Raw genomic sequence first — 20,142 nt, 5'->3', positions numbered from 1 at the left:
TGTCACTGCTGTGGCTCAGGTCACTGCTGTGATGCGGGTTTCATCCTTGGCCCTTCTGCATGTCACAGGCAAGTTTAAAAGAAGGAGAAGAAGAAGAAAAACGAACACACTGAATCAAAGATACTACAAAAGATTTAAGATTTTTTGAGACTAGTGTCTTACAACCTTCAGAAAGGTTGTATCAATTTCTAACCCTGGAAGTGCCTCTGTATCCTTGCTAGCAGGAGTTATTTTATGTAGTTTCTTTGTTAATGATCGAGTCTTTATGATTTTATGAAACATGAATAAAAACGTGTGCACGAGGGCTGTCTAGTCACGTTCTTTGCTGCACAGCCTCATGTTGGGAGGGGCCACTCAGATGGCCAGCTGGCTGCTCCTCTAGGCTGGCCGGCTCTGTAGTTGTTGGAGGGAACGCTGGGAGCGCTCTCAGCCCAGGAAGATCAGTTGCACACCAGCGATATTGCAACTTCCACCTCCTTGATGCTGTGGGCCAGGAACTTCAGGGAGCTATGGGGTAGCATGTGCTCATTTGCTTGTTGTTCCCATAACCACTCTGGGGCATCAAGACCTGGCCCTGGAATCTTCTCTGGATCCTGCTATCAATACCTCTGAGTTTCTCTTCCTCAGCATCCTACCACACCCTCAGGCTAAGGAAGAGGGATGATAATACTTGATTTTAAATTTCAAAAGGCATTTCCTTCGTTTAATCTGCATACCTTGAATTAATCACTGAATGGGAATAATGTTGGTATTTAATGGCTGCTTATAGTTCTTTTTTTTTCCCCCCATTTTTGGCTGCACCCCATGCCTTATGGAAGTTCCCAGGCCAGGGATCAAATCTGAGCCACATCTGTGACCTACGTCACAGCTGTGGCAATGCTGGATCCTTAACCCACCACGCCACAGCGGGAACTCCATATTTCTCATTTGCAAAATGTCTGTGTGTGTTCACTCCGCATTTTTCTGCTGGAATGGTTCTGTTTCTTATGGAGTTATAATCAGGTCGTTCTTTCGCCATAACAACCTCAGCAAGACACTTAACTGTCAGTCACTAAAGAATCGAGCCCATTTCATAGATGGGGAAACAGGGCAAGGATGAGGTGGAATCCTGCAGCTCTTCAGTTCATGCGATCAGCCCCCATGGCCCCATACCCGAGAGCCTCTTCCGAAGGACACAGTTTAGCAGAGGCAGCACACAGAGGCTCACAGGCCGAACTGTTCATGGCTGCATGTCTGGGGAATCATAAACACCGCAGCCCGATGTGACTCAGATGTGACCAGGCGTGACCGTGACAGATCACAGGGTTCTGTAAATATTGTGTCAGGCTGCTATCACAGCAGGGCTCCCTGCTCACCCCAGACCCCGGTCCACCCTGTGGGAAGCGGAGCCAAGCCCTACAGGGCAGGGTATCTGGCTCCCTGCCTCAGCTCACTGTCCCAGTTTTTCCCAGCCTCAGTTTCCTTCCTGAGGCCTCCTAGCCAGGGGCTCCTGCTGAAGTGACCGGTTCTCTGCACTTGGCAAGAGTTAAAATACTATAACCCTTTGAGTGGTGTTTCTGCTGTACCTGAAAATCCGAAGATACGCTCCGTCATAGCAATGGCTCACGTGAATGAGGGGGACTGGGAGTTCCCGTTGTGGCTCAGCAGAAATGAACCCGACCGGTATCCATGAGGACGTGGGTTCGATACCTGGCCTGCTCAGTGGGTTATGGATCCGGTGTTGCCATGAGCTGTGGTGTAGGTCGCAGATGTGGCTCTGATCCTGCGTTGCTGTGGCTGTGGCGTAGGCTGGCAGCTGCAGCTCCGATGGGACCCCTAGCCTGGGAACCTCCATATGGCACATGTGCAGCCCTAAAAAAAAACAAAGAAAGAGCTGGACTGTACAGCCGGTGATGTACTGAACCATTTTGTCTCAAAGCATCCTCACAACTCCCTTGACAGGAGGGGACACCAAGACACAGAGGCTTAAGTTCTGTCTCCTGGTAAGTTTGGCAGGTCCTAGACAGCATGACAGGTTGTCCTGTGAGAATTTGGGGCTAGGAAGTTCCTTGTTTCCCTTGAAGAATTACGGTCTCTCCTTTAAAAGAAGAAGAAGCAGCAGCAAATAATGAGATCTGGACAATCCATTGCAGTTCCTTGGCTGCCAGGAACCCCAGTGCTAAGGTTAAGACATTAACACAGTAATTTTTTTCCTTTTTTTTTTTTAAGGGCGGCACCCGCGGCCTATGAACGTTCCAGGCTAGGGGTTAATCGAGCTGCAGCTGCCAGCCTGCACCACAGCCACAACATAACACAGTTCCGAACCGCAATCTGCAACCTAGGGCCACAGTTCTTGGCAATGCTGGATCCTTAACCCACTGAGTGAGGCCAGGGATCAAACCCGCATCCTCATGGATGCTAGTTAGGTTTGTTTCTGCTGCACCACAACAGGAACTCCCTGTTTTTGTTTTAAATCTCTCTGATGCGGTGGCCCTGCCTTCGACATCTTCCAGCGGTGTGACATTGATTGGGTCACTTCACCTCTCTGGCACTGAGTCTCCTCATCTGTAAATTGGAGGTACAATGACACCTATCTCACAGGGCAGTTGTGAGAAGCAAATGAAATGATTTATGTAAATAAAAAGCCCAGCACCAGCCTGGCCTGTGGAAAATATTCAGTAAACGGTGCCCGTGGGTGCGAGAAAAGGCTTTGAGAAAGCCAGGGGAGCAGAGAGACCCTCAAGGGAAGACTTGGCTGGATTCAAGGTCAGCCTGCTGTGCACTTGCTGTGAATCTGCTGTGTGACTTCGGGCTGCACACTGCCCTCTTTGAGCCTCAGCTTCCCATCTGTAAACTACTTCCTCTTTCCTTTTCACTATGTATGCCTGGAGCCTGAACAGGAGAAGAGAGAACGGAGGCAGGCCCTGACCTGGCCCACAGTAGGGCTCCATACCCGGTTCTCTGGACAGTGAACAACTGGATGAATGGCTGGTGGTCAGAGCCCCTACTGCCCAGGATAGGCCTGATTGGTGCGGTGCCCTATGCCGGGCTGGTGCCAGGGTGGCATTCAGGTGGGTCTGGGAGCCCGAGGACAGGCCTACATCTGGGTCTGGGGCCAAATGACAAGCTCCTATGGAAGACCTACTGCGTGCAGGGCTCCTGGTGGGCACAGCAGCATGATGCCCACATCACACTTGGACTTGTGGCAACCCCTCTGCTGACCTGGGGGTGGGGGGGGCGCTGTAGGCTTCACAGGGAGATGCACCCACGGGAAACTCCTGAACAACTCCTCCTTCCACAGTGATTTATTGAGCACCTACTGTATACGGGGCCTTTTGGGTGAGCGCCAGGCCAGAGACCTAGTGGGATTCTCTGAGGAGATGCTGCATGTGGTCCAAGCTCAGCAGCCAGCGCACTCGGCTGGGCCAGGCACCCTGTTCCGACAGAGACACCTTCCAAGCCGTGGGCTTTGGGCTCTGGGGACTGATGTGACTCCCTGGTTGGGCAACTGCTTTCTGTTCCAGGTGAAGAAACTGAGGCTCAGAGGGGAAAGGACCAACTTTGGGACCCGCCTCACTCCCCAGCTTTCCAGAATTCTCTCTCAGCGAACTAACTGCCCCTCCCCAAGAGTCAGGGGAAGGATGTCAGGCACCGGGAGGCCTGGTCTAGGCCCAGGGGACGCCTGAGCCGTCACAAGGGCTTCCACCCTTCGGCCCTGCAACATCTTGCAGGTGAAGCCGAGGGGCGCTAGGAGGCTCTTAGCCACACTCAGTGCGGGGCTGAGCATCATGGGGGCGGGCAGTCGAGGACCAGGCGGGGCTGAAGGCTGGGGCCGAGGCTTTCAGCTCCCCGGCTTAATTGGGGATATAATAGTTATTATTATTTATAACTTACACTTGAACCCTCGCCAGGAGCGTGTGTTCACAGTCTGCCCAATCCAGGCAGGCGTTAAATAATTAAACCAAGGGCCTAATCGGCGGTGAAACTCCCCACGGGCTGCCACTTCCTTAGTTCGCTGATTGCTGATATTTTGGGGGTGAAATATGACCATTTTTACGATCAAAGAGATGGGCGTTGCAAAGGAAAGAAACAGGAAAAAAAGGAGGGGGCGGAGGGGGTGTGCCTCTTGCCGGTTTCTTTTCCTTGGGCTTCGAGGTCTGGTAAAGTTTCTTTAGACATACAAAGATTTACACACCTTTCTGCAGGGAGCCTTAAATTACTCGCGCTCCTCACACATCTCCCCGAGCAGCCAGCAACAGTAAGTCATTGAGAAATGAACCGGCCTCCCCGTAATCGCTCTGGCGGCCTTTGAGAAGGAGAATGTCTAATGGCTTTTTTTGAAGTGGAGGTCAAGGTTTTTTAAATAAAACAATCTGTATTAATGCAATTTCCTTTTTAGCTGGAGCATTGGATTCCCCCCCCCCCTTTTGCTCTTTTTTTTTTTTTCCTTTAGGGGGAGGGCTGGGAAGCCGGGGTGGGGAAAAGCATCATTTTTCTCTCGCCAGACAACGCGTCCCTAATGAGATACATTTATTTAAAACTCTGTATATCATCACCCTGTCAGGGCCTCCAAGGGGGACCCCGCGGCTCCCTCTTGGTTTGTTTCGGATTAGCGGGGCGTGTGGACGGCCCCGCAGTCTGGCTCTTTCGGCTGCCACTGGTCTTCCTTCCTCCCTTCGTGGTGCGACCTTGACCGAGGCACCGTGTGCCCCGCCCCCACCCCATCTCAGCACCCACATCTTCTATAGCCCCTTGGCCTCTGGTCCTCTGCCTTTCCGCCCTCGCTGCCTCCTGCGGCTCAGCGCCGGCCCCTTGGGGTTCTGGAGGCCTTCCTCCTGCCCCATGAGGAAATCCGGCTCCCTGGTTATGCCCCAGACCCTGCTGCAGACAGAGCTGAGTTCTAGTCCCGACCTGGCTGCTCTCCAACACCGCCCCCCCCTCCAAGTTTCCCTAAAGCTTCATTTATCTGTCCAGCGGGGGGATCAAAAGAGTCACACAGGCCCCTCTGGGTCACCACGAGGCTGCGAGAAGGGTCTGCTGGGCACCCTTAGCATCTGCTGGGTGCCCCGCCCATAGCACATGTCCACTTACAACAGCGGCCACTGTCACCGCCGTCACCGCTCCCCCAGATCTAGAGCAGAGCCTGCGGGCAGGACCTGTCCTGTTTGACCCCAGCCCCACCCCGGCTCCAGCTCACCAGCCGATGCAGCAGGGCTTGGGACTTCCATCAACACGTTGTTACTGAATGCCTGACAGTGCTGGGAGCCGGCCAGGGTGCTGAGGAGAGAGTGGTGACCCAGTTAGTCCGGTCCTGTAGAGAAGCCAATCAGCCAGGCTCAGTGGAGAAGAGCAGATCTGGGCTCCACGGGGGAGTGGGCTGGGGCAGGGGCCCCGGGGAGGGCTGCCCTCCGGAAGGGGCCTTAAACTGCCTTCTGAAGTTTGAGCAGGATTTCGCAGGTGACGGGGCAGCCAGCCACATGCAAGGGACCCCAGCACCTCCAGCTTTACCTGTTTCGAGGGGCTGGGGTCCTACAGCATCCTTTTTGGTCTCGCTGTGCTTCACGTTCCCTCCAACCAAGAGCTTCCATTTGCCAACCGCTCTGCATGCACAAAGTCACGGGACATCCATTCCACAAAGAGGTACCGCAGTCCTTCCTGCGCCGCCGGGCCTGGGGCTACGGTGGGGACCAGGCTGGAGCTGGCTCACAGCCTGCGGAGCAAGAGAGAAGATGGACATTGAACTCAGGGCTGAACCTCAGTCCTCAGGTGGGGTGGGAAGAGCTTGCAGGCTGGAGGGCAGGGGATAGGTTTTAGGGGAGAAAGGGATTAATCTGGAGGCTGCTTTGCCCAGAGTGGAGACCAGTTCCTCCCCTTGGGAGCCTTTTGGGGCCTGGGGATTCTGGCACCTTGCAGTGGGGAGATGGTAAGCTTGGCGACCCCAAGGAGCTGGCTGGAAGGGGACCAGGCCAGTGGCAACAGGTGGCTCAGCCACAGGGGTCAAGGCTGGGGAGCCGCCCCCTCCCCCACCATTCCCATGCCCATGAGCGCCTGCTCTGGCCCAGCTCGGGGCTGCAGCCTGGGCCTGAAGGGTCCTGGTCCACAGGTGCCAGAGACACCAAGGCCTCTGTCCCCACCTCCTCTCTCAGCCCCTCCTGCCCAGGAGAGCCTCGCCTCCCTAGAGCCTAGCCCAGCCAGGCGATTGCATTCACAGTGACCCACCCAGCACAGCTAGATGGTACCCAGACAGGCCTGGGGTCAAATCCCCACGTTGTCACATGCGTGCTCTGTGACCTTGGGCAAGTCACTTCCCCTCATCTGTGAACAGGGCTAAAACCAGCATCTCTACCCCAGGGGTGTCCAGACGATTCGCCCTGGACAGTGCATGTGTTTCAAGCAGGGCAGAGACTCGGTCAAGGCCCTGGGCGGCCCAAGGGACCCTGGCCCCGGGCGGGCGTGTTGATTTCTGGCATCCTCTGGAACTTTCTCTCTTGTTCTGGGAAGTAGACCTTTACCTCTTGACACAGCGACACTCCGCGCCAACCCCCACGGCACCGCCACCATCCCCCGCCGTGCCTTCGTGGCTCTCGCACCCCTGCCTGTCTCAATGTTCAGCCATCACGTGCCCGGCTGTGTCTCTTTGGCTCCCTGTCTCTCCGTCTGCCGGGAATTGTGTCTCGGAGGGACCCGTGGTCCAGGGCTCCGCGGTGCCCCCTTGCACAGCAGTGAGATGGGAAGAGGGAGGGAGGGAGGGAGAGAAGAGGGAAAAATCAAAGCCCACATATTGGTTCCAGATGTGGCCTCTCTCACAGCCCTCTCCAGCAATTTAATTAAATTCCCCCAGACAGCCAGGAGGGTTTCTTAATGATCAAATTTCCCGGCTCCCCTCCTCGAACGGGCCCACTCTGTCTCCCTGACGTATGGCCGACGGGATTCTTCCTGCCGTCAGCTTGGCCAAGCAGGGCCGGTGGGGGTGGAGTGGGATGGCTTTCCCGGGAACACAAAGGACCCCGCCCTGTGCCCACCTCCGCGCCCCCTTCCCAGGGGCCCCGAGCCCTCTGGAGCCAGCCCTTGGCAGAGCCCGACGGGGCCTCACGCAGTGGCTGGAGGGGGCCCGCTGGTCCCTTCCCCTGAGATCTGCCTCTGGGCCAGCCTCCCAGGGACCGATGCCAAGTGGGCGCCAGCGGGGGTCAGATGGGGAGTCTGGAATCAGGATTCTGGGCTCTGAGACCAGCAGAGGCAGGGCAGGCTCCAACCTCTTGGGCACCCTCCCCAGCCTGTCTGGCAATGAGGCAGACCAAGGCTCAGAGGGGGCAAGGCCTGGGCCAAGATCGCACATATCCGCCTGCTGGGACGAGAGAGGCAGAGGCAGGCTGACCAGCACTTGGGAAGAGAGGATCTCCCAGGGAGGGGCCTGGGACCCCTCCTCACATGAAGCTATGGGTCACTTTTCTTTTTTGCTTCTTGGGGCCACTCCTGTGGCATATGGAGGTTCCCAGGCTAGGGGTCCGATCGGAGCTACAGCTGCCAGTCTACGCCACAGCCACAGCAACTCGGGATCCCAGCCACATCTGCGACCTATACCACAGCTCACGGCAATGCCAGATCTCCGACCCACCAAGCGAGGCCAGGGATCGAACCTGCATCAGGTTCGTTACTGATGAGCCATACCGGGAACTCCTCGGGTCACTCTTACTAGGACCCCCGACTTGTGGAGTGGGAGGGAATCTAGGTGAGCCTTGAGACCCTCAGCTTCTTCTGTAGATGGGACAGTGAGGCTGAGAGGGGTCCAGGCCAAAGCCCAGCCCCCAGACCCCCTCCCATCTTGAGCCGAGGGGCCTGAGGGGCTCCTGTGGACTGAATGTCTGTGTTCCCCACCCTCAAATTCAGATGCTGAAGCCCTTCCTCCAATGGGATGGCATTCAATGGTGGGACTGGAGTTCCCGCGGTGGCGCAGCGGGATCGGCAGTGTCTCTGGAATGCGGGGATGCAGGTTCGATCCCCAGCCTGGCAACTGGATTAAGGATCAATGTCAAGTGCCATAGGTGCCAAGTGCCGCTCAGATCTGATCCCTGGCCCGGGGACTCCATATGCCACGGGGCAGCCAAGAAAGAAAAAGAAAAAAGGTGGGACCATTGGGAGGTAGGTTGGCTGAGGTCCTGAGGGGGACCCCCCCACACCCCCTTAGGGAGATGGTGGCTGCCTACGAGCCAAGAGAAGAGGCCTCAGAAGGAAACCGACCTTGCTGGCATCTTCATCTTGAACTTCCCAGCCTCCAGAGCCATGAGAAATAAGTGTTCGTTGTTTAAGGCACCCAACCTGTGGTACTTTGCATGGCAGCCCAGGCTAAGACAGGCTGTAGGTACCTTCTCACCCTGTTCTACTGGGCTTCTGAATCTCTAAGGACTTACCTTGTCTGGAAGAGGCGGGGAGGGGGCAGGCAAGGGGGGCCTCTGATGCAGACACACAAGGATGTCCGAGAAAGGGGAAGCTCCCTCAGCATCCCCTCTGAGGCTCTGGGCTGCCCACCTGGGGGCTTTGCCCATCTGGGCTCTCACGTCTGGCCAAACTCAGGACCGCCTGGAAGTGTCTGGTGTGGGATGGGTGGGGGGCAGGTCAGAGCAGGGGGCTCTGGCCAGCAGGGGGCTCTGGCCAGCAGGGCCAGGTTTCTCGGAAGGGGCACGTGGGAACACACATGTCCCGGGTGTTCGGATCCCCCCAGTGTCCCTCGGTGCTTCTTAGGAGAGCAGGAAGGGACAGGAATGTCTTTCCGTGGCTGCGCCGAGGCCCTACCACCCTCCCTAGCATCTTCCAGTCCCTCAGCTCCCCCTGAGCCCACAGAGGACCAGGCCTCCGGGAAGAGAGAACTGGGCCCTGCCCTACAGCACAGAGACTGGGGCCCGCGGGGCCAAGCAGGCTGGGCCTCCTCGGGTCAGGGGTCAGGGCAGGGTCAGGTGTGGGGAAGGAGAGGGAGGGGGAGCTGAGCCTGAGGAGGGCCGTAGACAGGGACAAGGACAGGAAGAAGGCCAGGGCGGCGGCCCCATGACCGCACGGGAGAAACAGCCCCCCCCCGCCCCGCCCCTCTGTGCCTCGCGGCCTGGGACGCACCAGGCTCCCCACCCAGGAGACGAGGAAGCCTATTCTTAGGGGCAGATCGCTGTGCTTTCCCAACATCTCTGCCAACTCCAAAAAGAAAAAAGAGAGAGAGAGAAAGAGAAAAATTAAAGGGGGGCCTTTTCCCCAATTTCCCCCTCAAGGGACTTACCAGGGACAGATGTGGCTGCTGCCAGCCCCTCCTGTCCAGAGGGGCACCAGGAAGGCGGGGATGCTGGGAGGGGCCGTGACACCGCCCTCCTTCGGCCCCTGCCCTGAGTGTGTGGTGCGTGTGTATGAATGAGTGTGTCTGAGGAAGTGTTTGTGTGTGCTTGTGTGTGAGAACGTCTCACAAGGATGAATGTGGTGTCACAAGTCCATGTGTGTGTGTGTGGTGTGTGTGTGTGAGCACCTGTGTGAGCCTGTGGTGTGAGTGTTTTTTGTGTGTGTGAGTGTGGGAACGGGTGAGCAAGCGTGGGAAGGGGAGAGAGCGTGGGGGACCGTGGCCGGGCAGGGCTCCAGGGAGACGTGACAGGCCAGGCCCGGGATGGGGTCCCAGCTGGCCCCTGGCTGGCTGGCTGCCCTGGAGCGGGTCAGCTCTCTCTCTGAGCCTCGCTCTCCCAGACTGTGCCATGGGAGTCCCGCTGTCACTTCCTTCCTGGGGTGTTCTGACGAGTCGATGAGACATCCGCGCTGGGTTTCCAATCTAATTCGTGGGGCCCAGATGCCACCCACCAAAGGCTGCTGCTCTTAGCAACGTCTCATTCATATGGTCAGGCTGGGCCCTGTGGTACCGAGGGCCTGGGGCGGGAAGTAAAGGGGGTCTGGGGGTGGGGGGCGGGTTCAGGAAGGGCTCGGGGGAGGTGATCTTCCTGCTGTGAAGAATGTCACCAGATAGAGGGGGCAGGAGAAAAGGCTCTGTGGACAGACGGGGGCCTTGCCCGGCGTTCATGGCCTCGTCTTGGACCCTAGATGTAAGAGGAAGTGCAGGGCCTGATCCCCTGCCTCTGGCTGATTTCGCATTTTGAGTCTCAGGTTAAGTCACATTCATTGGTAAGAGGGTAGGAAATACCCAGAAACACAAAGAAGATCAAAGTTTCCCAAATCCAGAACCCAGAACACCCACCACTAATATCTCAGCCTGGGCCGTCAATAATCACGCCTATCGGAGTTCCCACTGTGGCTCAGTGGGTTAAGATCCCAACTAGTATCCATCAGGATGCAGGTTCAATCCCTGGCCTCACTCAGTGGGTGAAGGATCTGGTGATGCCCTGAGCTGCAGTGGAGGCTTGGGTCTCACATGGCTGCGGCTGTGGTACAGGCCACTGGCTGCAATTTTGATTGGACCCCCAACCTGGGAACTTCCATATGCCGCAGGTGCAGCTCTAAAAAGACCAAAACAAAAACAAACAAAAAAAGAATTATTCCTGCTCATGCACAGGTGCGTGCGTGCGTGCACACACACACACACACACACACACACAAAGAGCTTTTTCCCTAAATGGGATCAGACGGCACCTACTGTTCTATAACTCGCTTTGGTGAGCTGCTATAGGACAGAGTCTAGCACGTGGTTAAGTTCTGTAAGTCGGCTGTTACCATTGTTGGCGTTGGACCACTGGAGTGGCTAAACGTCTCTCCTCATTTTGTTGACAGTTTTCCATCCTTTGTGACTCACTATGCATGTCCTCTGCCCATTTTTTTGTTAGTATTTTTGCCTTCTTATTGTTGATTTTTTTTTAATGGCCAGACCCCAGGCATATGGAAGTTCCCAGGCCAGGGACTGAATTCAAGCCACAGCTGCAACCTGTGCCACACCTGTGGCAACGCTGGATCCTTTTTAGACTGTGCCAGGCCAGGGGTCAAACCCGGGCCACCACAGAGACGGTGCCGGATCCTTAACCCATTGCACCACAGCGGGAACTCCCTCTTGTCGATTTTTAAAAGTGCTTTATATATTAAGGTTACTCCTCTCTGTGCATTGGATAGTCAGAGGGACTCCCAAACTCCCTGGGGAGGAGGAGTCAGGGACAGACCCTGCCAGGGTCTGATCACTGGGTGCTTGGCCCCAGGCCCCCCAGCCTGCTAAGAACGCTGGCGTTGGGTGGCAGGAAGTGGCTGGGCTGGCAGGACAGTGAGAGGCAATAGCAGGGAAAGAAGAGAGAAGGTTCAGAGCTGAAATGAGAGCCTCTGACGACAGAGCCTTAATGGGAGGCAGATGGAGGAAACAGGGGTTGCCCTTACTGACGGGAAGGAGGTCATGGGTCACAGAGCTTTCTAAAGATAGGAGCCTGGGCGACGGGCTGGCGGCAGGGCTGCTCCACTGTGTGGTGCCCAAGGGCTGTGACAGAGCAGGGGCCAGCTCCTCTCTGCGGCATGCCCGGACCCTCCCAGGGCCAGAGCCGGAGAAGCTGCGAGGCACTTGAGCCCTGGAGGCCAGGTACATGGAAGAGTCCCCCAAACTGGGGTTACAATTCCAGCCTAGCTGTGCAACGTTGGGCCGGTACCCAAACCTCTCTGAGCCTCAGGTTTCTTGTTTGAAGAAAAGGTGTTAACACCATCATCGGCTTAGCAGGGTGTATGAAGAGCAGTATGTCAAGCGTTTCGCACAGGGCCTGGCACATCGAAAGGGCTCAGTATGTCAGGTTAACTCGTGATTGTCACTGTCCTAAGCACCAATGATAGTTCTCTTGTTGCCAGAGACCGTCGGTGACACCAAAGACCTCTTTATTGACTCCAGGACTCTCAGAGCTGAAGGGCCTTCAGGTTACAGGTGGGGAAACTCTGGGTGAGGCCCAGAGATCAGAAGGGCCAGCCTGGGGTCACCCACTGAAGCAGCGTTATTGTGTCCACCAAAGAGACACATTCAAATCCTAACCCCTTGAAACCTACACCCGTGATCTTATCTGGAAATAGAGTTTTTGCAAAGGTAGTCAACGTAAGATGAGTCCAGGAGTTCCCGCTGTGGCACAACAGGATTGGTGGTGGAGCACCAGGACGCAGGTTCGAGCCCCGGCCAGGCGCAGTGGGTTAAAGGCGCTGGTGTTGCTGCAGCTGTGGCGCAGGTTGAAAGCATAGCTCAGGTTTCATCTCTGGTCTGGGAACGCCACAGGCCTTGGGGCGGCCGACAAAGAAAACAAAAAAGTGAGTTCATTCTGGATTAGGGTGGGTCCCAAACCCAGTGACTGGTGCTATTTAGAGAGGACAGGGAGATTAGGACAGAGACACAGACACAGGGAAGAAAGCCACTGGAAGACAGGGGTAGGCAGGAATTCCCTGGGTGGCCCTGCGGGTTAAGAAAAACCCGCATACCCGGATACCCGACTAGTATCCATGAGGATGCAGGTTCAATACCTGGCCTTGCTCAGCGGGTTAAGATTCCACTGTTGACGCAAACTGCTGTATAGTTCACAGATGCGGCTTGGATCCGGGGTTGCCATGGCTGTGGCTTAGACAGGCAGCTGCAACTCTGATTCGACCCCTAGCCTGGGAACTTTCATATGCCTCAGGGGCAGTCTTTAAAAAAAAAAAAAAAAAGACAGGTGGGCAGAGATTGGGGGGTGATGTCACCAAAAGCCCAGCAGTACCTGGGGCTGCCAGAACCTTCCCCCAACCCCAGTTCTGCCACAGACCCCATCTAGCTACTGACACACGCTTTTCCCTTTACCAGGCCTCTCAGCCCTGCGCCGTGGAGCAAGTCACCCAGGATCAAATAGGGCTGTGACACCTTTAGGTCGTCTGGGGGCTGCTGTGCCCTTCAGAGCCTTGACCAATTGGAGGGTGGAGGGTGGACCCTTCAAATGGGAGCAGACATTCCCCGACCCCCCAGGGTAACACCTGGGGAGACTGAGGCACATTGGAGCAAATGCCACCTCCAGATGCGCTTCATTGCCAGACGGGAATATGGGCCCGGGTGTCGGATCGCCTGGTTTTACAGGACAAGCTGGAAATTCTCCATCTCTGTGTGAGCAGTCTCCCAATTTCACTCCAGGAGAAGAGACTTCCAGGATCAAGAACCAGGGCAGGAGTTCCCATCGTGGCTCAGCAGTAACGAATCCGATTAGTATCCAAGAGGATGCAGGTTCAATCCCTGGCCTTGCTCAGTGGGCAGTGGGCAGTGGGTTAAGGATCTGGCACTGCTGCGAGCTGGGGTGTAGCCTGGCAGCTGTAGCTCTGATTCAACCCCTAGCCTGGGAACTTCCTTATGCCCTAAAAGGCAAAGAAAAAAAAAAAAAAATGAAGTGTGCTGGGAACCAGGGATGCTGTGGTCTCCTGGCGAACCTAACCTGGGCTGCCCTACTCCTCTTCCTTGCTCCTTAGGCAGTGGGATGGAGGGACAAAAGGAGGGCTTCTAAGGCCTGATGGGGATTTTTAATAGCTTGTCACCTGATCCGCACAACAACCTTATAAACGGAATCATAAGTGCAGTGAGCAATTATCCAGCCCCTGTTCGGTCCCCATAGCCGGACTGAGGACGCTTTGGATTGGGCTTTCTTGCTAAGACTGTTCGGCTCTTGGGGGCAGGGGAGCCCTTTTCTACTCATTTTTTATGTTTAATCATAGACACATGCGGTTGGCTTTAAACTTGTCTCTAAACGTTTTCTACTTTCCTCAACAGCTCTGGTCTCTGGCAGGTGCTGGACAGGAGAGGCTCCTGAGTCCACATGGGAAGGGGTGGGGGCTGGTGAGACCCAAGCTGCCATGTGAACGGCTGGGACTGGCACACCTCTTCATAACGGGCTTTCCAGAATCATGAGGTCATCAGGGGCGTTCCCGTTGTGGCCCAGTGGAAAACGAATCCGACTAGGAAGCATGAGGTTGTGGGTTTGATCCCTGGCCTCACTCCGTGGGTTACGGATCTAGCATCACCGTGAGCTGTGGTGTAGGTCACAGACACGGCTTGGGTCTGGAGTTGCTGTGGCTGTGGTGTAGGCCTGCTCCAATTTGACCCCTAGCCTGAGAACCTGCGGGTGCAGCCCTAAAAAGCAGGGGGGACAAAAGTGAAGTCATCAGGGCTCCCCTGTGGGCCTCGAGGTTGCAGAGGTTAAATGTGAGGCCCAGGGGTAGATACCTAAACTCCAGAAAAGTACCCCAGGCCCGGTCCCCTTCCTGCTAGGCTACACTTCCACCCACAGTAACAGAGCTCTTGGTCTAGGATCTTGCATGGGTTTGATTATCCCCATTTCACAGATGAAGAAATTAAAGTTCATTGAGTCCATCAAGGCAGAGAAAGGGGAAGAAGCCCCCAGCTGGCAGGGAGAGGAGCTTCCAGGGGACAGAGGCTAAGGAATTGCCCCATCGCCCGTCAGGGTGGATGTGGTCCAGTCGGCGGGGGCGGGGGGGGGGGGGGGGCAAGAGCCAGGCCAAGCCGCGGTCTGACCCAAGCTCAGGGGGGCCAGGGGACACCTGGAGTTCGAGACCCCTCCACTGCCGCAGAGAGTTGGGCAGGGGTCCGGCCGCTGTGCGCAACGGGCGGAGTTCGGACGGCGCCCAGCGGCCGCGGGCGGGATCGCAGGGTGGAGCCAGGCCGGACCGGGAAAGGGCGGGCCAGCGAAGGGCTGGGATCCCGGTGGACTGCAGGTCGGCGCCCTCCATTCTCCAGGGACCCCCGCCGCACAAGATACCCCCAAATCGCGCTCCCGAAGGCGCTCGGTCCTCCCGGACGGCAGAGGGCGCTGTCACCCCGACTCTCTTTCCTGGGCCGGAGGGACCGGAAGTGCAAGTGCGAGAGTCACTTCCGGCGCGGAGCAGCGGGTTGGGCTGTGTATGAGGCCGGGTTCGGGGACTGGACCAGTAGTGGCCAAACCTGGCCAAGACCGCGGCTGCCGGAACGCTCGCAGTCGGCGTCTCGGCCTCAGCGGAGGGTGCGGCCGCCGCAATGCCGTTCCTGCACGGCTTCCGGAGGATCATCTTCGAGTACCAGCCGCTGGTGGACGCGATTCTGGGCTCCTTGGGGATCCAGGACCCTGAGCGGCAGGAACCCCTGGACGGGTAACTCGCTCCCTGCCCCCCTCCGACTCGGCACTGCTCCCCCTTCATTGTCACGACAAACATGGCGGGGCGGGCGGTGTCCCCACCTAACAGATGAGACCGAGACGCGCTGGGGGAAGGGTGCTCCGGGCCAGCGCCCGGAGGGCTGGAGGGTGCGGTGTTTGCAGGGCCTTCGCCTCAGGGCCCCACCCTGCACCCTGCCTGTCATGTGCCCTCCACCTGGAGTTGCAGGGCAGCCGGGTGGCATCTGTGAGCAGTGCGAAGTGAGCTTTCTGTAGCCGAGTTTGCAATTGTACATCCAGGCGCGGGTCTATCCGTGAATCTCTGGGAAGGGTGTTAGAAAGTGAATCGTTTGCGGTACATCAGTGAGCTAAACAAACTCCCAGCCTTCACGATGCTTATGCTCCAGAAAAGAGAGACTGACAATCGTTAGTAAAGTGTTTAATGCCTTAGGTGGAACAGAGGAAAGAGGGATCAGGTGTCTGTTTCTGGGATCAGCTGGAATTGGCGGGGAAGCTGGGTGGGTTGGGGCAAAGGTGCAGAAGGCTTTGCTGCTCTCAGCCTTTGGAAGACGGGGAGGCTGACTGACTTTGGGTGTGAGCAGGCAGGAAGTCTGCTGACTGCCCTGGGCTGGTCCCGCAGTGTCTGGTTCTCACTCTTGGCCACAAGGGTTCCCTTCAGTGCCAACAGTCCAGGTGTATGAGGCTTTGTATCCATGCCAGGGGCCAGATTCTCTGGGCAACATGGAAGGAGGCCGAAGACAACCCCTGTCCTTTCTTGGTAAACCCGAGGCATCTGCTCCAGTAGAAGGATCCAGCTTGGCCCTCTCTCTGCCACAGACCTTTTCTGAAGAGACTTTCTGCCCTGCCTTGGGGGAGTGATTTGGGGGGAGACGGGGGGAATGACATCAGGAGACCAAAGGCCACCCACCCACAGGGTGCCCAGCCAGCTGGTCCCACAGCTGTTCCCACCCTCAACTAGTCCCCCCTCTCCTGCCCCAGACCCAGTTATGTCGCGAGTGAGGAGAGCCGGATCCTTGTTCTCACTGAGCTGCTGGAGAGAAAGGCCCACTCTCCCTTCTACCAGGAAGGCGTGAGCAACGCCCTGCTGAAGATGGCCGAGCTGGGGCTGACCCGTGCCGCTGACGTTCTCCTGCGGAATGGAGCCAACCTCAACTTTGAAGGTCAGCTGGAGCCCAGAGGACCTGGGGTGATAGGTGGCTTAAGTGTGGCCCTGCTCTGGATGGGCGACCAAGCCTTCAGGCTTTTCTCAGGAGCTACTTGCCTCATTTATTTATTTCATGGGTGGTGACCAAGGACAGCCACACTGGGTGGCCTCCCGTCCCCTTGTGGGCTTTCAAGTGGCCCTTAGCCACCTCAAGTCCAAGAGCGAGTTTGTCGCTGTTTCTACCATGAGATTGACTTAGCAGACTCCTCCCAGCTCCCAGCTAAATCGCTTCCATTAATGTGAAAAAGTGGCTGCTGGCACTGTGCCCAGAGCTAAGTAAGGAAAAGTAATTTTCTGCCACTCATTCTGAGGCATCTTGCATTTTTGTTCCTGTCATAGGGAGAGGGGAAAACGGAGAAGACACATTAAGCATAAATCACAGCAGAACCATGCTGGCATCTAGCTTGTGTGCTGGGGGATGGAGACGGGGCCATTTTCGGGGGGGGGAGGTCAGCCAGGAGACTTGCAGACCCTGACTTATAGCCACAGGGGTTTATTTATTTATTTTTTTTTCTTTTTAGGGCTGCACCCGTGGCATATGGAAGTTCCCAGGCTAGAGGTCAAATCAGAGCTTTAGCTGCGGGCCTATGCCACAGCCCCAGCAACGTGGGATCTGAGCCAAGTCTGCGACCTGCAGCTCACAGCGATGCCGGATCCCTAACCCACTGAGCGAGGCCAGGGATCAAACCCTCATCCTCATGGATCCTAGTTGGGATCATTAAAAACTGAGGTTCCCCCGACACGGGGGGGGTTTCATGGTGACACAGGATGTGGCCAGGATGTCCCCCCTCCCCGGCGTAGGACAGGCTCTGAGGCTGCTGGGCTCCTGGAGGTTCAGAGAGCTGGGGTGGGGGAGGGATTTCCCTGGTAGTCCAGTGGTCAAGATTTGGCTTTTCCACCACCGTGGCCTGGGTTCAGTTCCTGGACTTGGAACTGAGATCCCACATCACAGTGACCATTAAAAAAAAAAGGAAAAAAAAGTAGCTGAGGGGGCCAGGGTGGTGGGGTGCATTCTGAAGTCAGTCGCTTGGAGACCCAGCTTGGAGAACCTGGTTTTTATCGCAGGGCTGAAGGAGCTGTCACTCTGAGTGTTCTGCCCAGCAAACCCGTTTTGGGTCCCATTTTACAGAAGAAGAAACCAAAGCCCAGATGTAGCACCATGTCCGTTAGAAGGCCCCCAAGACCTAGGCCTGACTCCAGAGCCTGGGCTCTAGCACCGGCTGAGGGCAGCTGTGTCCTGCCCCCTGGTGGTGGCGGGAGCCCGGGCCTCCTTCCATCAGTGTCCCAGAGGTGCTGGGACCTGTGAGAATGTGCTGTCGGGCAGGCAGGGCTGACTGGCTGCGTCTGCGCCTTCAGACCCGGTCACCTACTACACGGCTCTGCACATCGCCGTCCTGCGAAACCAGCCTGACATGGTGGAGCTGCTGGTGCGCCACGGGGCCGACATTAACCGGAGGGACCGGGTAAGAGCCAGGCCCAGCCTGCTCCGAAGGGGGAGGCGGTAGGGTCCTGAGCAGCCCACAGGCCAACCTGGCTGTGCTTTCCTGGCTCAGATCCATGAGAGCAGCCCCTTGGACCTGGCCAGCGAGGAGCCCGAGCGCTTGCCCTGCCTGCAGCGCCTCCTGGACCTCGGCGCAGACGTCAACGCGGCCGACAAGCACGGTAGGTGCCCCCGTGGAAAAGCGGGATGCGCCTGGGCCAGGGGGCCATGGGAGGGCAGGCCGGGCGCATGCTGGTGCCCTTGCTGACTGGCGGGGGCTCCAGAGGCAGGGCACGGCCAGCCCCACGAGGGCCGTGTGGGAGGGAGCGGGGGTGTGTGCTCAGCTTCTGAGGGACAGGCCTTCTGTTGGGAGAGACCCAGCCAGGTCTCAGGTGGCATCTCAGGATCCAAAAATTCCTCATCTCCCGGCCCCCTGTTGCTGTTTTTGTGTGAGTGAGGAGTCCGGCCGGAAACCCGTCACCCTCCACCGTAGCTGAGATGTCAGCTGTCTTTAAAGTTTGTTTTCGGATCCTGAGCGTCTGTCTCCCCGCACCTCCGGGGCCGCCCTGACCTCGGCCTCCTGGCTCCCCGCTCCTCCTCACTCGCTGTCCGTCCCCAGGGAAGACGGCCCTGCTCCACGCTCTGGCCAGCAGCGACGGGGTGCAGATCCACAACACCGAGAACATCCGGCTCCTGCTGGAAGGAGGTGAGGCCGCCCTTGCACGCGGCGGCGCCGCCTCCGCGGCTTCCCCCTGCCGCCCCGAACACGGGTCTAAGGCCTTCTCCCCCCTCTTCTTCCAGGGGCCGACGTCAAGGCCACCACCAAAGACGGGGACACGGTGTTCACCTGCATCATCTTCCTGCTGGGGGAGACGGTGGGCGGGGACAAGGAGGAGGCCCAGCTCATCAACCGCTTCTGCTTCCAAGTGACGCGGCTGCTGCTGGCTCACGGCGCCGACCCCAGCGAGTGCCCCGCGCACGAGTCCCTCACCCACATCTGCCTCAAGAGCTTCAAACTGCACTTCCCTCTCCTGCGCTTCCTGCTGGAGTCCGGCGCCGCCTATAACTGCTCCCTGCACGGCGCGTCCTGCTGGTCCGGCTTCCACATCATCTTCGAGCGGCTCTGCTCCCACCCAGGCTGCGCCGAGGACGAGAGCCACGTGGACCTGCTGCGCAAGGCGGAGACCGTCCTGGACCTCATGGTGACCAACTCGCACAAACTCCAGCTGCCCGAAAACTTCGACATCCACCCCGTGGGCAGCCTGGCAGGAAAGATCCAGGCCCTTCACTTCTCCCTGAGGCAGCTGGAGAGCTACCCGCCGCCGCTCAAGCACCTGTGCCGCGTCTACATCCGGCTCTACCTTCAGCCGTGGCCTGTGGACACCAAGGTCAAGGCGCTACCTCTGCCTGACAGGCTCAAGTGGTACCTCCTCAGCGAGCACAGCGGTGCCGTCGAAGATGACATCTGACGGCTCGGACCGCAGGGAACAGGCTCTGGGTGGCCCCGTCAGCCTGCTGTGGACTTACGTACCGTGGCGGTCGTGGGGGTGCACCTTCGGTCCTGTCAGGAGGTGCAGGTTGGAGGCGAGGCATCGGCCCCCCTGGGCAGAGGAGGCTGGGGGCCCCGTGGCCGCAGGCGCTCCAGCAGGAGAGGCTTCCATCTTCCAGGGAGACTGCCCCCACCTCCCCCTGGTGGCGCCCCACGTCTCAACCCATGGAACCAGGGGCAGGGTTTGGACTTGGGACAAGTTTATAATCTTTGATTTGAGGGGAGCGCCGGGCATTTGCAGAAGCAGGGTTGCTCTAAGACCAGGCCACCTGAGAGCTGCAGGAAGCAGGCCTGGGGTCGTAGCTAAAGCCCAGGGCAGGAGGGGCCTGGAGGGTGCGGCCCAGCCGAGGGCCTTTCCTCTGGCCCCTTGACTCTAGCAACTGTCAGAAAACAAAAAGTGCTCTTGTGGGCAGGGAGGAAGCTGAGCTGCCTCCTGCCGGCTTCTTTACAGCTCTGGGGCCAGGTCACCTACCGCCCTGCCCACCGCTCTAGTGGCAGCTCTTTGTGCCAAATCTGGGGTTTCGGGGACCATGTCTTCTGAAAAACAATCATGCATGACCAGGGCCGTCCTCTCCAGAGGGTCCCATTTTGTGAGGGGCTCATCAGCTGGGCAACGCTACCCAGACTGGAAGCTGAACTCCGCGCTGGGCTGAGCCTTCACACAGCTATTTGCCAGTCACACGAAGGTGGTCCTTGTAAATCGTGTAAGCGCCTTGGAGATTAGCTGAGGCAACTAACTATATTTATGCTATAAAATTAAACTGATTTCTCTCGGCCTTAAAGGTCCTTGTGTGACACCCCCACAGTTCAAGATAAAGGCTCCCGG

The 20,142-nt window shown here is 57.5% G+C and overlaps 1 protein-coding gene across 2 annotated transcripts; it reads left to right on the top strand.

Moving 5' to 3' along the window:
* On the top strand, positions 14,793-20,098 carry ASB6 (ankyrin repeat and SOCS box containing 6). 2 transcript variants are annotated; one of them, NM_001099937.2, is given in 6 exon segments: positions 14,870-15,060; positions 16,062-16,243; positions 17,644-17,750; positions 17,841-17,949; positions 18,387-18,473; positions 18,569-19,337. In NM_001099937.2, coding segments are annotated over 6 exon segments (1,266 nt in total). In that variant the 5' UTR covers positions 14,870-14,947; the 3' UTR covers positions 19,237-19,337.

This window comes from Sus scrofa, chromosome 1 (assembly GCF_000003025.6).
Source record: "Sus scrofa isolate TJ Tabasco breed Duroc chromosome 1, Sscrofa11.1, whole genome shotgun sequence".
NCBI classification, from domain to species: Eukaryota; Metazoa; Chordata; class Mammalia; order Artiodactyla; family Suidae; genus Sus; species Sus scrofa.
The sequence above is the reverse complement of the archived record's forward strand: the minus strand, read 5'-3'. Positions and strand labels throughout refer to the sequence as shown.

What these genes read in the sequence shown, in the direction of transcription:
- ASB6 (XM_005654566.3), top strand. Translation starts at nt 14,948, where the DNA reads ATGCCGTTCCTGCACGGCTTCCGGAGGATCATCTTCGAGTACCAGCCG. An exon ending in CGGCAGGAACCCCTGGACGG is followed by an intron (nt 15,061 to 16,061) that starts GTAACTCGCTCC and finishes CTCCTGCCCCAG; the next exon opens with ACCCAGTTATGTCGCGAGTG. An exon ending in ACATTAACCGGAGGGACCGG is followed by an intron (nt 17,751 to 18,386) that starts GTAAGAGCCAGG and finishes GTCCGTCCCCAG; the next exon opens with GGAAGACGGCCCTGCTCCAC.